The 19,876-nt window shown below is 36.9% G+C and overlaps 1 protein-coding gene across 1 annotated transcript; it reads left to right on the top strand.

Moving 5' to 3' along the window:
• Positions 1 to 227: 227 nt before the first annotated feature.
• LOC139897252 (uncharacterized) lies at positions 228 to 4,556 on the top strand. Its single transcript, XM_071879946.1, has 9 exons — positions 228 to 366; positions 716 to 872; positions 1,231 to 1,333; positions 1,464 to 1,523; positions 2,275 to 2,331; positions 2,442 to 2,648; positions 2,742 to 2,853; positions 3,545 to 3,756; positions 4,115 to 4,556. The coding sequence occupies exons 2-9, from the start codon at positions 757 to 759 to the stop codon at positions 4,202 to 4,204; spliced, it is 957 nt and encodes a 318-aa protein (XP_071736047.1). The 5' UTR covers positions 228 to 366; positions 716 to 756; the 3' UTR covers positions 4,205 to 4,556.
• Positions 4,557 to 19,876: the final 15,320 nt, after the last annotated feature.

Raw genomic sequence — 19,876 nt, 5'->3', positions numbered from 1 at the left:
ACATTTCAAAAGCATCTACAACAAACCAAACGCAACTTTGAGTTGCAATTTGTTGAAAGGGTGGAAGTGGATAAATTGAAAATGATAGGACTAAAAAGTAAAATACTTGTTACAGAAGGAACATTTTACAAAAAATCATATAGTATCGATCTTCAGATTGAATGGCAGAGAGGTTCTGAGCGTATCGTATATATATATATATATATATATATATATATATATATATATATATATATATATATATATATTTTTAATTTAAATTAAACAAATAAACGATCTCAATCATCATCACTCGCCGGAAAATCGTGTCTGCAGATCCTCCGCCTATCACCGCCGTGGTATCGATTTTTCTGCATCTATCGGGAGGTAATAATAATCTTTCTAGATCTCCGTTCAATCTTTATCAAGTGTGTTTCTATTTTATTCTGTTCATCTAAGGTTTAATTTGTAATTTTGATTATGATTTATATGCTTTCGTTGTAATTCATATTATTATTAGTTTAAGTTATTAAAATTCATTGATCGGTTTAGTAAGCTCTAGAATTTTATTGCTCTTTATTATAAACGAATTAATATTAATAGTGTTGGTGCATATCTATATCACGCCATAGACACCCTTGTCTATCTTTTATCATCATCTGGCTTCTGAACTTGGTATATTTGACATCCTTTGAATATGGGTTTGAGTCTGTTCTTAATTAATATGTTGTTACAGGTACAGTCAGTAGGTCACACCATTATCTCCATAAGAGAGATATGAAGACAATTGCAACCCTTTTTGTGGCAGTCTTACTTGTGGCATCCCAACTGCCACTCGGGCTTACGTTCTCATCTACGACCCCTGCGTTTTTGTGGTCAAATGTCCAAGATGGGTATGCATACTTTCTTATATATCTTTGCTTAGGTCTTGTTGTAATTCAATTTAACTTGTATATCCGTCATACGAATTTATTCGTTGCTGTTAGTTAAGTTTTATATATATGTTTGACACTAGATGTGAATGGTTTAGCGATTACAAGAGTATGTTATTATCATCTAGATGAATAAGAAAGTTTGTGAAACTTGAGATGAGATTAAGTTAAATCTTGATATAAACGAGTAGTTAAATGGTTATACTGCTCTATAAAGTAATACTTAATGTTAGTTTAGCTCTAATCTTTTCAATTAGTTATCTTTTAAGCATATCGATTTTTCCTTTGTTTTATTTCTTTACTGGTATGAATATCGCAGATCAAAAGCCAACAAAGTGAAGGAAGCTGTAAGCTACCAAACCCTGTCTCCAAAGGACTTGGCCAAATCTGTCATGTCAGAAGGTGGCTGGTCAAACTTACTGGTAATATTATTGTATATCGCTAGATTTTATTTTCTTTATATTTTTCATATATTTTTAAAGAGAAAACATGATACAACTATCTGTTTTGAGGTCACGATTTGTAAGCGTTATGCTAATTCTGTTTTTTCAGTGCTCTAATAAGAAAGCTGAAGAATCTGTTGATCTTGCAATCGTTTTTGTTGGGAGAGAGGTACGAATTAATGCAAGTTTTATTTATCCAATTCCTTTTAATGTCATTTACTGAATTCACAATCCTGATTCCATCGAAAAATACCAATTTCCTTCAAGGCTATCTGATAAGAATTACTGGTAGGGTGTTTATGGTCAAGACCAACCCGAACCTGGTTAGAACTGACCCGCACCGAGAACCAAACAATCAAGAAAATTAGAACGGAATAGACCAATTACACGTGGTTCGATACTTCGGTCTTGGTCTGGTTCCACCTGGTTCAATCGAACATCTAAGTGATAAACTATTAAAATTGATCTTGTACTAAGAGAAAATTGGAACTGTAAATTAGATATGAAGTTCTTTGCAGTCACTTTTATATTATCCTAGATATCGATACGACACAATATAATTTAATGCATGCCCATTACTTACTCACGTAATAATATTCAAATTGAAAGAATAAGTAAAAAGTCGCTTCATAATATTTAAGGAATTTATACGTTAATCTTCGGTTTCATTTTGAATTTCTTTTGGGTTCGGGCGGGACCGCCCTGAGACGCGAAAATGCATTAATTTAAGGATCGGGGTTCTGGTTCTTTTCTCGGGGTTTTTCAGCTATACGCCTATACCCAAACTTGCACACCCTTAATTACTGGAAACAAATGACTTGCAAGTTACAGATGCACACTTTGAAAATGTTGTATTGAACTTGGTAATTTATTACTATATTCATTAGATTCTGCTGTAATGATCTCAATTCTAATCACAGTCTCTGGATATTTCTGGACGTAAACGTGAAGACAGAACACTGCTGAACTTGCTCAAGGTAACTGCAGCACTCTAAAATATAATAAGTAAAGTATATGACTGTTATTTTAGTTTTAACACGAATACCACGTTCTATTTATTATATTCACACTCATCCTTAATTGACAGGCATCATTCACAAAGGCAGCATTTTCTTTAGCATACCCGTATGTCATTGCATCTGAATCAAACGAGCCTCTACAAAGTTCATTAGTTTCCGAGTTAGCAGAAACTTGTGGAAATGGTGCAGCAGGATTAAGCAAGCTTGGTATAACGGAGTCATGTGCTGCCAAAGATGGAAACTTTGAGAAACTTACCGACATCAACTCGGTCCATGTAATAGTTCTCTAGTTGTTTGGAATATTAGTTACATACTCTTATTTGGTATTCTGATACATATATCTAAATTATATCCATGAACAATGACAGGAATATGTAGCTACAAGTATGGAAAAGAAATCCAACGGGCAGACACCATTGGTTGTGTTTTGCAATGGAGGTCCCGACTCACTGAACGGAAATGAGGAATCACGTTTTGAAGGTATGTTATTTTAATGGTGATATAATTATATATATTAAAAATTATATATTAAATGTTTTAGGAAGTATTTTTGCAAACAGTTAGGGAGTCATAACATGTTTGGTTGACCTGAAATCCTTGTTATCCAAGTAATATTGTGAAAACAAGTAATATTATTATTATTATTATATTATTATTATTATTATTATTTTTTTTTCCATTTTTACTTAGTTGACCTGTAGGGATCAAAGATAACCTGATAAAAGGGTTGAATTTGTTTTTTCAATTTCTTTATTTGTTGTTATTTGGGCCTGATATACATTTAAAAGATTCCACAACAACAATACCCAATCTCACCTGATGTTATGTAGGGGGAGGTAACAAGGTTGAAGCTCACTACTCGGGGAGTACTTGGTCGGGGGCAACTCGGGGAGTATTAAGATATTGACCGAATTTGACTTTGACCAAGTTTTGACCCATTTTCTGAGTAATCCCGAGCTTTTACCTAGTTTTGACCGATTTCCAAGTAATCCTGAGTTTCATCCGAATTTGACCGACTTTTTTTTTGAGTTTAATACTCGACTCGGAGCTCTCAAGATACTGAGTACTCTCCGTGTAATTTCGAGTTTTACAACCTGTGGACAAACATTTCTCTACCTAGAGTAAAAGATTTAGTTTTATATAAATTAAGACTGGTTTGTTGAACTTGTAGGCCAAGTTTTCTCGGAGCTCATTACTTCTGTAGAGAAGACAGGAGCGAAATACTCAGTTTTATACGTGTCCGACCCTGGTGTCATCAGGTATCCTTCGTACCGCCAGGTGGACAGGTTTCTTGCAGAAAAATCTGGAAATTCATCACACGACTCCAATGGGTGTGACGGCGTTTGCCAAATTAAGTCAACAATGTTGGAAGGACTTTTTGTGGTAAGTTGACACTGTTTCAGCGCCATCTAAATTGTATATATTGTACTTATGGTAGTAAGTTAACCCATTTCCAGATTGTTTTTACCTTTATTAATATTAATATTAAGATATTAACACTGCAACTTACTGTTCCATAAGAATCATTCCTAGTTTATTCGCCAGATGATCCGGTTAAAGTTTGTATTTTTTTAAATAATTGAATGGCATTACAAGTAGTAAATTTTATTGTATATGATGGTATTTTATGTTACATGTCAATGTCATTTCAAATATGTTTTCGTTGACAAATGTCTAGGTTAAATGTGTAATCATATCTACCTTTCTTTATTTCTCATTAGAAAATTTCGTAATGTTTCAGGGACTGGTTTTGCTCATTATTCTGATATCCGGACTTTGTTGTATGGCTGGAATCGACACCCCAACAAGATTCGAAACTCCTCAAGAATAAGCCGTTGTCCAAGTTTTTGCCAGGAATATTTCAATTCGTGGTGGTGTCGGTATTAGTTAAAGTAAATGTTGAATGAGTTCTATTTATTTATTATTGTATTCGCATGTCAATAATAGTTTGTTGCTAAATTACTTCAACACTTGGTGTGACATTTTGTACTTACTGGCATAAAAGCAACATGCAAATGCTGTTAAAAACACAAAAGATACAAAACTACTTTTGCATTGCAATCTTTATTGTAGTTGTAACCTGAAACCAGATCGTATAGTCAATTTGTGCATTTGTATCCTTGTTTGGTTGGAATGAAGGACAATGAGTTGATCTGAGAATCTGAGATGGTTCATTTTGTCAAGTTTATTTTATTTTTTATTTTATTTTAACAGCTGTATTAAAGTCACTGAAATAATATATTTTGTCAAGTGAAATCCTTTTTTTCTTAATCGCAATGACCGACCTTTAACTGAGTAGTCCACAAGTCTTATTTCATACTACACATTACATTACATATTACATTATTACAATTACAATAACTTTTTTTGTTTTGCAAATAACTAAAACTCATATAGCAAAGAGGTTGTTTTCCAACAGACAACGCCTTCAACGAAGAATACAAATAAACGGGGGCAACGGGGGAACTCGCACTTAAAAACCAACTAAATGAACACTATCTATAAACGAGACTTCTCTAACAACCTGATAAACGATCAAACAAACTAATACAAGACCGAATACTACCCGAAAAAGACAGAAACTAACCAAACGATCTAAGAGAAATCAACTTCAAGATCCCGCCCGCCCTTTTTCAACTTGCCATTAACCGTCTCACTCAAAATGTTTTTCTCAGACCGATTCTCTATTGTGTAAGATAACACATTGATGGATCCATCACCCGACTCGCTCTCCTCGGCCAAACGTGTCATCACGTGGAGTAATACATTTGAATGGTTTTACGTGGAATCTAGTTTATAATCTATACAAAAGTAAATATAAGATTTTGATCTTATATGGATAAAACCGATTAGCAGTAATATGTAATGGACCTAGAATATGAGGTGTTTGTATCCATTTTTCAATGTTCATTTCAAGGTCGAAAATGGACCTCGAAATTGACTTTCAGTGACATATGTGGAGGTGTGTACAGTATCCATTTCGGTATCCATTTTTATATTTTATATTCTATTTTTATTTTTAATACCTTTTTATTATTAATTATTGTTTTTTTTATTAATTTTGGAAAGAAAAAAAACTTTAATTAATAAATATTTAAAGATGTTTCATTAAAATAAAAACATTAAATTAAAAAACTTGAATAAAATGAATAAATAGATTAGCCTAGATTTTTTTATATTTTGTGGCTCAAAATAAAACTTCTAGCTCAAAGGTAAAACAAAACAAGCTCATTTTACAAAACCTTATAAACTACTTCTTCTTCATCTACCTAGCTGCTTTAAACTTGCAACAAAAAAAAAAAAAAAAAAAAAAAAAATAAAATAAATTAGATTAAAATCAACAGCAACATAGCATAGTAACGACTCATTTTTTAAAATCCAAACATCAAACGGCCAAATTTGCCACCGCCTGTAGCTCAACTTCGGAAACCGACGGCGAGATCGACGCCATCCCGGTGTCATTCGATGGTCGATCTCGACGTTGATTTAAGGGGACGACGTAAAAGAACGACGGGCACCGAGCGCTCTAACATCTCAACCGATTTGATTTGCAGTAACACCTTAACGGTAAATGTAGTACCCCGTCAGAATCCACTAACGGAATATTAACTCCTGGTCCCACAGTTTAGCGGTCACGCCCTTTATATGAGACGTTTCCGAAAAGTATTCGCATTAATTATCAAATCAAAGTCATTTATTAAAGAAAATGTAACTAGAAAACGTTTGACATAAACGACTAATGTATATGAACCCAAATCATCTCGAATAAAATAGTTTTAATGCGAATATTTGTTCTTGAAATAAAAACAATAAAATATGCTGGACACCGTCCTGTTCTAGCAGCAAACAACATAATAACTTCAGTTAAGCGGAAGCACTACTTCTATGTACCTGAGATGAAACATGTAAAACGTCAACGAAAAACGTTGAGTGAAACTACAGGTTTAGTAAATCATTTCGTAAGTTAGGCCACAAGATTTTCTTAGAAAACATCTCAAAATTTTAGTGATAAAATAATCAGAAACATTGCTTTAGCCAATTTGTACAGTTTTGCAAACCTTTACAGACTCATCAGTTTTGTTCATCAAACAAACATATCATTTAGACGAGCATATATCTCATGGCAAATCACGTTCTCGCAAGTTCGCATACAAATGAAACATGTCAAGTAACATATATACTAACATATTCCAGAAGATCAAAGTCTCAATCAACTTCTAGTTCACTCTAGCAATTTTTATGTAACTTTGAAAACCGATTCAGCTCACTTTAAAAACCAAATCTTCGTTTTGACATAACGGGAGCATTACATAACCTTTTGACGCAAATCTTAAGTCCAAATTGCATAACTTTTCATAAGGAATACAGTAGTACACTTTTTATAAGCTAAAACACAAAGCATGCAACTCGGAAAATTCGGATTATGCACATAACCTAGTCAAATCTTCGATTAAGCATATCTTAAGCATACGATAAAGAAATCACGAAAAATCGGAGTCTAAAATTAATAACTTTTCGATATATTTCCATTAAAACATGTTACAAGATCAGTTCTCATGTCAATTAAATCAGATCAACAAGAAACAAATTCGTTTTTCATACATACAACGTTAATTACGCAATCAAACGATAAATAACAACACTAGACACCATTAATTGAGCACTAGACTTGATTACACTATGTAATTGAACAAAATTCAGATTTATAAAAACTAGGGTTAACAATTATACCTCTAATGATCAAATAGCTTATACCACCGCGTAGAGAACGATGCGTAGAACGACGTTCGTGTTGAAGGCTTCTTCTAATTTCGACTTTTGAAGGTGGTGGTGGTGTGATGGTGGCCGACGGCCAAGAGGGAGAGGGAGAGGGAGAGGGGGAGTGTCGATTGAATTAGGTGAATTATGAGGCTCCTAGCTTTCTAATTTCCTTTTATATCTAGGTTTAGGGCCTAATACTTCCCACTAATGACCCAACTAGCAAATAATGGACCAAAACAATCCAATTAAGGGGTGTTGGGGAGGGTTCGGCCGAATGGCCCTTTTATGGGGTCTCGGGCTCGTTTTTGCTTAACTCTTGGTACGCGCGTGGTCCGTAACCGTACCGGGTCTCCGGATCGTTAACTAGTCGTTGAAACAAAATCACCGGATTTAATTCATTAAATAAATAATAAATTAAATTAGTTTTTCTTAAAGTTAATAATTATTGAAAATAATTATTTCGTCGTTTTTCTGAGTTCCGTAACCTGAAAAGCTTTCAAGGCGATTAACTTAGTCGTAACGTTTTCTAGTTATTTCACTTTCCGAAATAAATTCATAAATTAATATAACATATTAATTCAAGAATCTCTCTAATAAGCATGTATTTAATTCTATTAAACACACAAGTCTAAGTAACCACCATTAAGTACTTAACGGACAAGTAACGATAGTAAACGGAAAAAGTCGGGTTGTTACATTACCCACCTGTTATGAAAAATTTCGTCCCGAAATTTTAGTGCTCATCCGCCGTAGTCGTCTCCTCGGGAAACAGTTGCGGATACTTAAGTTTCATCTGATCTTCACGTTCCCACGTGAATTCTAGTCCTCTACGGGCATTCCATCTAACCTTAACGAGCGAAATTCTGCTTTGCTTTAGTTGCTTAACCTCGTGACCCATAATCTCAACAGGTTCTTCAATGAAATTAAGCTTAGGATCAACTTGCACTTCATCTAAGGGAATTACCAAACTTTCATCTGATAAACATTTCTTCAAATTGAAAACATGAAAAGTACCGTGAATCTCACTAAGTTATTGCGGTAGCTTCAACTTATACGCTATTGGACCAATTCTTTCGGTAATCTCAAACGGTCCAATATACCTCGGACTTAACTTTCCTCTTTTACCAAAACGCACCACACCCTTCCAGGGTGATACCTTGAGCATAACTTTGTCTCCAACCTGAAATTCCAAATCTTTCCTTCTAATATCGGCATAACTCTTTTGACGATCTCGCGCTATTTTCATTCTCTCTCGTATCTGCGCGATCTTCTCAGTCGTCTCGTGTACAATCTCAGGACTAGTTAACTAACTATCTCCTAACTCAGTCCAACATATAGATGATCTGTACTTTCTGCCATACAGTGCTTCAAAAGGCGCTGCCGTTATACTTGCGTGATAACTGTTGTTGTAAGAAAACTCTACTAACGGTACATGTCTATCCCATCCAATTCCAAAGTCAATAACACATGCCCTTAACATGTCTTCTAATGTCTGAATGGTTCTCTCGCTTTGACCATCAGTCTGTGGATGGTATGCTGTACTCATATCTAAACGAGTTCCCATGGCATCTTGCATAGCTTGCCAGAATCTAGATGTAAATCTACTATCTCTGTCGGAAATAATGGATAGAGGCACTCCATGTCGTGAAACTACTTCCTTTATGTAGATCTGTGCCAACCTCTCCATCTTATCCGTTTCCTTAATCGGTAGAAAATGAGCAGACTTCGTAAGACGATCAACGATAACTCAAATCGTATCATAACCTCCTACCATTTTAGGCAACTTAGTGATAAAATCCATTGTAATATTCTCCCACTTCCATTGTGGAATCTCTGGCTGTGTCAACAATCCTGACGGTTTCTGATGCTCTGCCTTAACTTTAGCTCAAGTCAAGCACTTACCAACATAAGTAGCGATATCATCTTTCATATTAGGCCACCAATACAGTGCCTTAAGATCTTGGTACATCTTGTCGGATCCAGGGTGAATATAATACCTTGTCTTGTGTGCCTCTTCTAGCACTAGTTCCCTTAATCCGCCAAACTTCGGTACCCAAATTCTGTCGATAAAATATCGGGTTCCATCATCTCGAGTAATGAACTTCTTATCGATTCCTCGAAGCGATTCGGTAGCAACATTCTCTTCTTTCAACACCTCTAAATGTGCGTCACGTACATGAGAAGTAAGGTTCCTTCGAATAGTCAAGTTCAATGCTCTAACTTGGATAGGCTTAACTCTCTCCTTCCTACTCAAAGCATCTTCCACTACATTAGCTTTACCAGGATGGTAGCTAATATCGCAGTCGTAGTCATTCAATAGTTCGATCCAATGCCTTTGTCTCATATTAAGCTGTTTCTGATCGAAAATATGCTGCAAACTCTTGTGATCCGTGAAAACAGTAAACTTAGTACTATACAGATAGTGTCTCCACATCTTCAATGCAATGACTACAGCACCAAGTTCTAAATCGTGAATCGTGTAATTCAACTCATGTATCTTCAAATGTCGCGATCCATAAGCAATCACTTTCTTACGTTGCATCAACATGCAACCAAAACCCTGTCGTGAAGCGTCACAGTAAACCACGAAATCCTCAGTTCCTTCAGGTAAAGACAAAATTGGTGCAGTCGTTAACTTCTCTTTTAACAACTGAAATACAGCTTCATGCAACTCTGTTCATTCATACTTCTTACCCCTGTGAGTCAATGCTGTTAACGGTCGGGCAATAGTAGAAAATCCTTCAATGAATCTTCTATAATAATCGGCGAGACCTATGAATTTTCGTATCTGTGTTGGCGACTTAGGAGTCTCCCATTTCTTAACCGTCTCTATCTTCGCAGGATCAACTTGGATACCATTGACACCTACGATATGACCCAAAAATTGTACTTCTTGCAGCCAAAAGTCACATTTCGATAATTTCGCGTACAACTGCTCCTTCCTGAGCATCTCTAGTAACAAACGGAGATGTTGTTCATGTTCCTCCTCATTCTTAGAGTATACCAGAATATCATCGATAAACACAATAACAAACTTGTCTAGATATGGCTTACACACACGGTTCATGAGATCCATGAACACAGCCGGTGCGTTCGTCAATCCAAACGGCATTACAGTAAATTCATGATGACAATAGCGTGTCCTGAACGCTGTCTTCGGTATATCTATCTCTTTTACTCTCATACGATGATAACCTGATCGCAGATCGATCTTAGAGTAACGCGCTGATCCTTGCAATTGATCAAACAAATCATCAATTCTCGGCAACGGATATCTATTCTTGATAGTTAACTTATTCAACTCCCTATAATCAATACAGAGTCTCATAGATCCATCCTTCTTCTTCACAAATAGTACTGGAGCTCCCCATGGCGACGAGCTCGGTCGAATGAATCCTTTGTCTAAAAGCTCTTGCAGTTGACTAGACAACTCTTGCAATTCTGGTGGTGCAAGTCTATACGGTGCACGCTTTACTGGTGCTACTCCGGGAACTAAATCAATCTGGAGCTCTACATCTCTATGTGGAGGTAATCTGGGTAGCTCATCGGGAAAAACATCGAGAAATTCTCTAACAATGGGCACATCTTCGAGTTTCTTGCCTTCAAATTCAGTTTTGCTCACGTGAACCAGCATAGCAAGATAACCCTTTCTCATGTGTTTTTACGCCTTCAAAGAGTTAATAAAATTTAACGCCGTATTGCTTCGCTCTCCATACACCATTAGAGGTTCACCTTCAATAACAGGAATGCGAATTGCCTTCTGATGGCAAACGATGTCGGCTCTATTCTTGGCTAATCAATCCATTCCAACCACAAGGTCGAAACTTTCTAGCTTAATCGGTATCACATCTATCTTAAACGACATTCCAGCCAAATTCAAAGTACAATCACGGTAAACCTTATAAGCACTCATTAGATTACCATTCCCTAGTTCTATAGAGTATAAGTTTTCTACTGACGATACAGGATTCTTAAGATTATGGCCAAAATCTCTAGACACAAAGCTTCTATCAGCTCCAGAATCAAAAAGTACATAAACATGTTGATTATCGAGAAGAAACGTACCCGTGACTAGCTTAGGATCATCACGAGCTTCATTAGAGTTAATGTTGAAAGCCCTTCCTCTAGCAGGTTCAGCAGTCTTACTAGCAGTTGGGCAATCCTTCCGGAAATGACCATCATTTTCGCACCCATAGCACATATTCGTACCAGCTCTACACTCGACATCCACATGTCCATTCTTCTTGAACTTATCACACCTCTTCATACAATCTCCCGGGTGATGCCTATTACACTTAGCACACAACGGTAGCTTTCCCTTATAACCAGAACTAGCATTCGGAGTTGCAGTGTTGACCTTAGCAGTATCTTGTTTCTTAAAGGGCTGCTGATTGAAATTCTTCCCTGAGTTGTTATTATTGTTCCATTTCCTCTTGTTATCATAAGTTTTAGTCTCAGTTGAGGCAGGAGTCTTCCCTCGCTGTTCAGCTTGGTCTATCAACTCACTAGCCATCTCAACATCCTCTTGTATAGTTCTCGGCTTCGAAGTAGTCACGTCGCTTTGTATATTCACGGTCAAACCTTTCACATACAGAGTGATCTTGCGGCGTTCGGGAGTAACCATATGCGGACACATGAGAGTAAGCTCAAAGAATCTCTTGTTGTAACTGGTCAGATTAGTACCCACTAGCTTCAAGTTTTGGAGTTCCCGCTCCATCTTAACAGTTTCAGCGTAGGGACAATACTCTTCGATCATCCGTCGTTTCAAATCCTCCCATGGAGTCTCAAAAGCCTGATCCATACCTACGGAATTTGCATAAGTATTCCACCATGTCAAAGCACCATCAGATAGCTTACATGATGCAAACTTCGTTCTATCCGCATCTCTACAATAGCTGATACGGAAAACAGACTCAAGCTTCTCAAACAACCGAGTCAAACCAACTGGACCTTCGGTGCCATTAAACGAGTGTGGTTCACAACTCAAGAAAGTCTTGTACGTACACCCTGCTTGTCCATTGTTCTGAGTATTAATCGCATCATGGTTTCGCTGATTGGTAGCGTTCACATTGTTGCTGTTGGTTCCATTACGGAGTTTTCCACGGCCTCGGTCAATCCTTCGGAGATCCACCGACGAACATCAGATTAGGAAACTGGCTTGGGCGGCATTATCTTTCTGATCAAGATAACACATTCGGTTAGCGGTAATGAAATCGACATATAAAAATTATACTAGCAACGGAATGATGCATAGTAGATAATATTAAATCATAGTGATTTTAGTAGGACTAATGATAAGTAATAGCGATACATAGCGTGTAGTAGTTGTAGTAGTAAGGACAATGTACACTAGTAGCATTATCACTAATTAACAATAGTAGTAGCAACACTAAGCATGATCAATCATTAACACATAATGTATTAAAAATCTCGTTCAAACAACATGCATAACCAATGAAAGTAACATATCTCTCATGTCATAAGCAAAACCACATAAGTAAAACCACATCTAGCAATGTATGTGCGAATATCAAACAATAAACAGTAATATTCAAATAGAATTCAATAGCGCTGAACAAGTCTAAACAAGCGATCTCTATTTGCGTTTTTGAAGCTCCTTCAACAAATATTCGACCATCTTCTCCAAGTTTTCGACTCGTAACGTGAGGTCACTAGGGTTGTTGTCATTAGCAACAGCAGTGGAGGTACTACGTTTAGAAGTAGATGTAGAAGCATCATAGGGATGAAAATGGCGACACATCTCAAGTGATTGGTTATCATAGCGAAAACTCTTGTAAAATGGGTTTCTAGATCGAACAGGTCCTCTCGGTATTCTACGGTGGCCTCTCGGTCCGTAGGGGTTAACATAGTCGGGATTAACAAAAGGTGACTCCGGTGAATCAGGTAAATCAGGTTCAGATTCGGATTCGGGTTCCGAGTCTTCCTCGGGATCCTCTTCCGGTTCTTTTCCCTTGGGCTCATCCTCGTGCTCGGTTTCCATCTCGGGTTCTGACTCGGTATCATCTACAAACTCGAGTATCGTATTTTCTTGCGCTTGCACGATTTCCTCGGATTCCGTGTTGAAGTCGGTAAGAATGATAAGATTGGAAGAAATCATCTAGCATTCAAAGAAAGCACAAAGTTAGTTCATCTAGTAATCATGTCATTATATAAATCAACTTGAATAGCAATTAGTTTAACTAGGGTTCATGTAACTTAACAAGTCTAAGGTTACAGTCTAGACTCAATAGATGTCCTAACGTTCGACTCTCTAATGCAGCCTAGTCCTAGGTAACCGATCTGCTCTGATACCAAATGTAATACCCCGTCAGAATCCACTAACGGAATATTAACTCCTGGTCCCACAGTTTAGTGGTCACGCCCTCTATATGATACGTTTTCGAAAAGTATTCGCATTAATTATCAAATCAAAGTAATTTATTAAAGAAAATGTAACTGGAAAACATTTGACATAAACGACTAATGTATATGAACCCAAATCATCTCGAATAAAATAGTTTTAATGCGAATATTTATTCTTGAAATAAAAATGATAAAATATGCTGGACGCCATCCAGTTCTAGCAGCAAACAGCATAATAACTTCAGTTAAGCGGAAGCACTACTTCTATGTACCTGAGATGAAACATGCAAAACGTCAACAAAAGACGTTGAGTGAAACTACAGGTTTAGTAAATCATTTCGTAAGTTAGGCCATAAGATTTTCTTAGAAAACATCTCAAAATTTTAGTGATAAAATAATCAGAAACATTGCTTTAGCCAATTTGTACAGTTTTGCAAACCTTTACAGACTCATCAGTTTTGTTCATCAAACTGACATATCATTTAGACGAGCATATATCTCATGGAAAATCACGTTCTCGCAAGTTTGCATACAAATGAAACATGTCAAGTAACATATATACTAACATATTCCAGAAGATCAAAGTCTTAATCAACTTTTAGTTCACTCTAGCAATTTTTATGTAACTTTGAAAACCGATTCAGCTCACTTTAAAAACCAAATCTTCCTTTTGACATAACGGGAGCATTACATAACCTTTTGACGCAAATCTTAAGTTCAAATTGCATAAATTTTCATAAGGAATACAGTAGTACACTTTTTATAAGCTAAAACACAAAGCATGCAACTCGGAAAATTCGAATTATGCACATAACCTAGTCAAATCTTCGATTAAGCATATCTTAAGCATACGATAACGAAATCACGCAAAATCGGAGTCTAAAATTAATAACTTTTCGATATCTTTCCATTAAAACATGTTATAAGATCAGTTCTCATGTCAATTAAATCATATCAACAAGAAACAAATTCGTTTTTCATACATACAACATTAATTACGCAATCAAACGATATATAACAACACTAGACACCATTAACTGAGTACTAGACTTGATTACACTATGTAATTGAACAAAATTCAGATTTATAAAATATAGGGTTAACAATTATACCTCTAATGATCAAATTTCTTATACCACCACGTAGAGAACGATGCGTAGAACGACATTCGTGTTGAAGGCTTCTTCTAATTTCGACTTTTGAAGGTTGTGGTGTGATGGTGGCCGACGGCCAAGAGGGAGAGGGAGAGGGAGAGGGAGAGGGAGAGGGGGAGTGTCGATTGAATTAGGTGAATTATGAGGCTCCTAGCTTTCTAATTTCCTTTTATATCTAGGTTTAGGGCCTAATACTTCCCACTAATGACCCAACTAGCAAGTAATGGACGAAAACAATCCATTTAAGGGATATTGGTGAGAGTTCGGCCGAATGGACCTTTTATGGGGTCTCGGGCTCGTTTTTGCTTAACTCTTGGTACGCGCGTGGTCCGTTTCGAGTGCCGTTAACCGTACCGGGTCTCCGGAATGTTAACTAGTCGTTAAAACAAAATCACCGGATTTAATTCATTAAATAAATAATAAATTAAATTAGTTTTTCTTAAAGTTAATAATTATTGAAAATAATTATTTCGTCGTTTTTTTGAGTTCCGTAATCTGAAAAGCTTTCAAGGCGATTAACTTAATCGTAACGTTTTCTAGTTATTTCACTTTCCGAAATAAATTCATAAATTAATATAACCTATTAATTTAAGAATCTCTCTAATAAGCATGTATTTAATTCTATTAAACGCACAAGTCTAAGTAACCACCGTTAGATACTTAACGGACAAGTAACCATAGTAAACGGAAAAAGTCGGGTTGTTACATTACCCACCTGTTATGAAAAATTTCATCCCGAAATTTTAGTGCTCATCCGCCGTAGTCGTCTCCTCGGGAAACAGTTGCGGATACTTAAGTTTCATCTGATCTTCAAGTTCCCACGTGAATTCTGGTCCTCTACGGACATTCTATCTAACCTTAACGAGCAGAATTCTGCTTTCTTTAGTTGCTTACCCTCGTGACCCATAATCTCAACAGGTTCTTTAATGAAATTAAGCTTAGGATCAACTTGCACTTCATCTAAGGGAATTGCCAAACTTTCATCTGATAAACATTTCTTCAAATTGAAAACATGAAAAGTATCATGAATCTCACTAAGTTCTTGCGGTAGCTTCAGCTTATACGCTACTGGACCAATTCTTTCGGTATCACAAATGGTCTAATATACCTCGGACTTAACTTTCCTCTTTTGCCAAAACGCACCACACCCTTCCAGGGTGATACCTTGAGCATAACTTTGTCTCCAACCTGAAATTCCAAATCTTTCCTTCTAATATCGGCATAACTCTTTTGAAGATCTCGCGCTATTTTCATTCTCTCTCGTATCTGCGCGATCTTCTCAGTTGTCACGTGTACAATCTTAGGACCAGTTAACTGACTATCTCCTAACTCAGTCCAACATATAAGTGATCCGCACTTTCTACCATACAGTGCTTCAAACGGCGCTGCCTTTATACTTGCGTGATAACTGTTGTTGTAAGAAAACTCTACTAACGGTAGATGACATTCCCATCCAATTCCAAAGTCAATAACACATGCCCTTAACATGTCTTCTAATGTCTGAATGGTTCTCTCGCTTTGACCATCAGTCTGTGGATGGTATGCTGCACTCATATCTAAACGAGTTCCCATGGCATCTTGCATAGCTTGCCAGAATCTAGATGTAAATCTACTATCTCTGTCGGAAATAATGGATAGCGGCACTCCATGTCGAGAAACTATATGTAGATCTGTGCCAACCTCTCCATCTTATTCGTTTCCTTAATAGGTAGAAAATGAGCAGATTTCGTAAGACGATCAACGATAACCCAAATCGTATCATAACCTCCTACCATTTTAGGTAACTTAGTGATAAAATCCATTGTAATATTCTCCCACTTCCATTGTGGAATCTCTGGCTGTGTCAACAATCCTGACGGTTTCTGATGCTCTGCCTTAACTTTAGCACAAGTCAAGCACTTACCAACATAAGTAGCGATATCAGCTTTCATATTAGGCCACCAATACAGTACTTTAAGATCTTGGTACATCTTGTCGGATCCAGGGTGAATATAATACCTTGTCTTGTGTGCCTCTTCTAGCACTAGTTCCCTTAATCCGCCAAACTTCGGTACCCAAATTCTGTCGATAAAATATCGGGTTCCATCATCTCGAGTAATGAACTTCTTATCGATTCCCCGAAGCGATTCGGTAGCAACATTCTCTTCTTTCAATGCCTCTAACTGTGCGTCACGTACCTGAGAAGTAAGGTTCCTTCGAATAGTCAAGTTCAATGCTCTAACTCGGATAGGCTTAACTCTCTCCTTCCTACTCAAAGCATCTTCCACTACATTAGCCTTACCAAGATGGTAGCTAATGTCATAGTCGTAGTCGTTGAATAGTTTGATCCAACGCCTTTGTCTCATATTAAGCTGTTTCTGATCAAAAATATGCTGTAAACTCTTGTGATCCGTGAAAACAGTAAACTTAGTACCATATAGATAGTGTCTCCACATCTTCAATGCAAAGACTACATCACCAAGTTCTAAATCGTGAGTCGTGTAATTCAACTCATATATCTTCAACTGTCGCGATCCATAAGCAATCACTTTCTTACGTTGCATCAACACGCAACCAAAACCCTGTCGTGAAGTGTCGCAGTAAACCACGAAATCCTTAGTTCCTTCGGGTAAAGAAAAAATCGGTGCAGTTGTTAACTTCTCTTTTAACAACTGAAATACAGATTCATGCAACTCTGTCCATTCATACTTCTTACCCTTGTGAGTCAATGCTGTTAACGGCCGGGAAATAGTAGAAAATCCATCAATGAATCTTCTATAATAATCGGCGAGACCTAAGAATTGACGTATATGTGTTGGCAACTTAGGAGTCTCCCATTTTTTAACCGTCTCTATATTTGCAGGATCAACTTGGATACCATTGACACCTACGATATGACCCAAAAATTTCACTTCTTGCAGCCAAAAGTCACATTTCAAAAATTTCACGTACAACTGCTCCTTCCTGAGCATCTCTAGTAACAAACGGAGATGTTGTTCATGTTCCTCCTCATTCTAAGAGTATACCAGAATATCATCGATAAACACGAGTGAGTGATCACTCGTACGGTTGATGAAGCCAACTCGTACGTGTGATGGATGACTCGTACGGGTGAGTCAATAGCAAGGGTATATAAAGTCTTATGTTCTTCATTTTAGGTTAAGCCTCTCATTTGTTACACACACTCAGATCTGGTGAGCTCCTCCGATTCTCTCTCAGCCCAAATCACCCAGATGGTGAATAATAGCTCTAGGTGTTGATCTAATCACACTTGATTTAGTTGTGGTTTGACTAAATTAATCCCAAAAAGCTTAACCTATTCACTAGAGGGTTTGATTCACTAATTCCGCCATTGTGTGAGTTAAACCTGTTGATTTCTAAGTTCCTAGTCATGTTTCATCATTGGTATCAGAGCGTTGTTGTTATTTCAACATCATCCTAGTGATTTTTGGTGATTAAAGAGTTTATTTGATTGGGTTTTTGAGTTTTAAAGTAATTTTTAGCAAAAAGGAATCATTTTTACGTGTGTAATAGTGATTTGAGAGTGTGTTTATGTTAGTTTAGTGCTAATCTAGCTTGTGAACGAAGAAATTGAGGTTTAGCTTTAATTTCTAGGGTTTTTGAGTGATATGTGTGTGAACAGCAGCTTACACGAGTGGGTCAAGATTTTTGATCACACGCACGGTTGACCAGACAGTTGACGTCACTCGTGAACTCACACACACGGGTAAGCATAACCTTTTAGGTTAAGAAACTACAAGTTTGATCACACGAGTGATCACGCGGCTGATAGTGACACGTACGAGTAATCACACGGTTGATTGTCACTCGCACGTTTGAGACTTTGTGACTGGTTCTTTTGGTTAAGTTGTGACACGTACGATTGAGTAGTGACACGTACGCTTGAGACTGTTACACGTACGGTTGATACTATCACACGTACGGTTGATATTCTAAACCGCACAGTTTACCTTTGGTAAAGTTTTCAAGATTTTTAATTCAAACGACTATGCATTAGCTGCACCGTTAGTTTAGAGCTTTACGAATATGACTCAACGATTACTTCTTGCTGAAAGCGAATCTGGAAGTGGTACGAAATGTCCAAGATTAATGAATATGGATAACTATTCCACTTGGAAGTCGAGGTTTAAGATTTGGTCTGATGGTCAGGACATGAAACTCTGGAAGTATATTGAAACCGAATTTCAATGGCCACGTTCACCTGTGACAAATGAATTGTATACGTTACATAATATGCCTTCGGAAGAACGTGATGAGTATAACTTGGAAAAGAAGATGTACTGTAACTTGACAAGTGCTCTTGATGGTCCGATTTTCCATCAATTTCTGTGTCATGCTCATTCAAGATATGGGAAGCACTTCGTACTTTTAATGAAGGGAATTCATCTTACAGAACAAGAAAAGGGTTAGAACTGAAAGCTGAGTTTGATCGTTTTCACTGGCAAATTGGAGAGTCTATTACAGAATTGGTTGAAAGATATCATCATTTGCTAGCTGAAATACACAAGCATGATGTAACCATTGAAGAGAAAGACAAAGTAACATGTCTAGCTGGAGCATTACCGTTAGAATGGAATGGTTTCCTATTAACTATGAAGACCAGTGGAGAACTTGCTACTACTACAGTGAACTCGTTTATTGCAAGACTTCAAGAAGAAGAGCTAGAATTGTTAAACAAAGTCAAGAGGTCTAAACAAGTTCAAGACACGAAAATGTATTGTCCAAATGGTTATACACCACCTAAGTTGGCTCATGCACCATTTCAAATAGCTTTTGCAACGAACAATCAGAATATGTATGATTTGAATGTCAGCAGTACACATATCCAACAGTCTTCGTATCCACCACAAGTTTCACCATGTTCTCTCAATACTCAATCACAGCCTACTACCAATACTACAGCGTCATCTACACCAACTGCATCAGATGTTCTTTCTGCTCTTAAGATCGAGAACTTGAGGAAAGATGGAAAAGAAAAGATTAGTAAAGATATAGCTTTGTTGTCAAGCCTTGTTAATTCTTATACAGTTATCTTGATGGTCGTGTGGGTAAATTTCATCTAACAATAGAAGATTATCATCAGCTTGATAAAGATGAAGCAGAAAAGATGGATATTATGTGGGGTATGGAAATTCTTGTGAGACGAGCTAGAGATTACGAAGAGCGAACTGGAAAACCAATCAGTCTGACCAAAGATACAAAACTGGGTTTTGATATGAATTCTG

This window comes from Rutidosis leptorrhynchoides, chromosome 3, assembly GCF_046630445.1.
Source record: "Rutidosis leptorrhynchoides isolate AG116_Rl617_1_P2 chromosome 3, CSIRO_AGI_Rlap_v1, whole genome shotgun sequence".
In the NCBI taxonomy this organism is placed as follows: domain Eukaryota; kingdom Viridiplantae; phylum Streptophyta; class Magnoliopsida; order Asterales; family Asteraceae; genus Rutidosis; species Rutidosis leptorrhynchoides.
This window is presented reverse-complemented; position numbering and strand designations above follow the sequence as displayed.

Excerpts from the sequence above, each read along its gene's own strand:
- LOC139897252 (XM_071879946.1), top strand. The coding sequence starts at position 757 with ATGAAGACAATTGCAACCCTTTTTGTGGCAGTCTTACTTGTGGCATCC. Across the intron at positions 1,334-1,463 it reads GTGGCTGGTCAAACTTACTG|TGCTCTAATAAGAAAGCTGA; the intron begins GTAATATTATTG and ends CTGTTTTTTCAG. Across the intron at positions 2,332-2,441 it reads CACTGCTGAACTTGCTCAAG|GCATCATTCACAAAGGCAGC; the intron begins GTAACTGCAGCA and ends CTTAATTGACAG.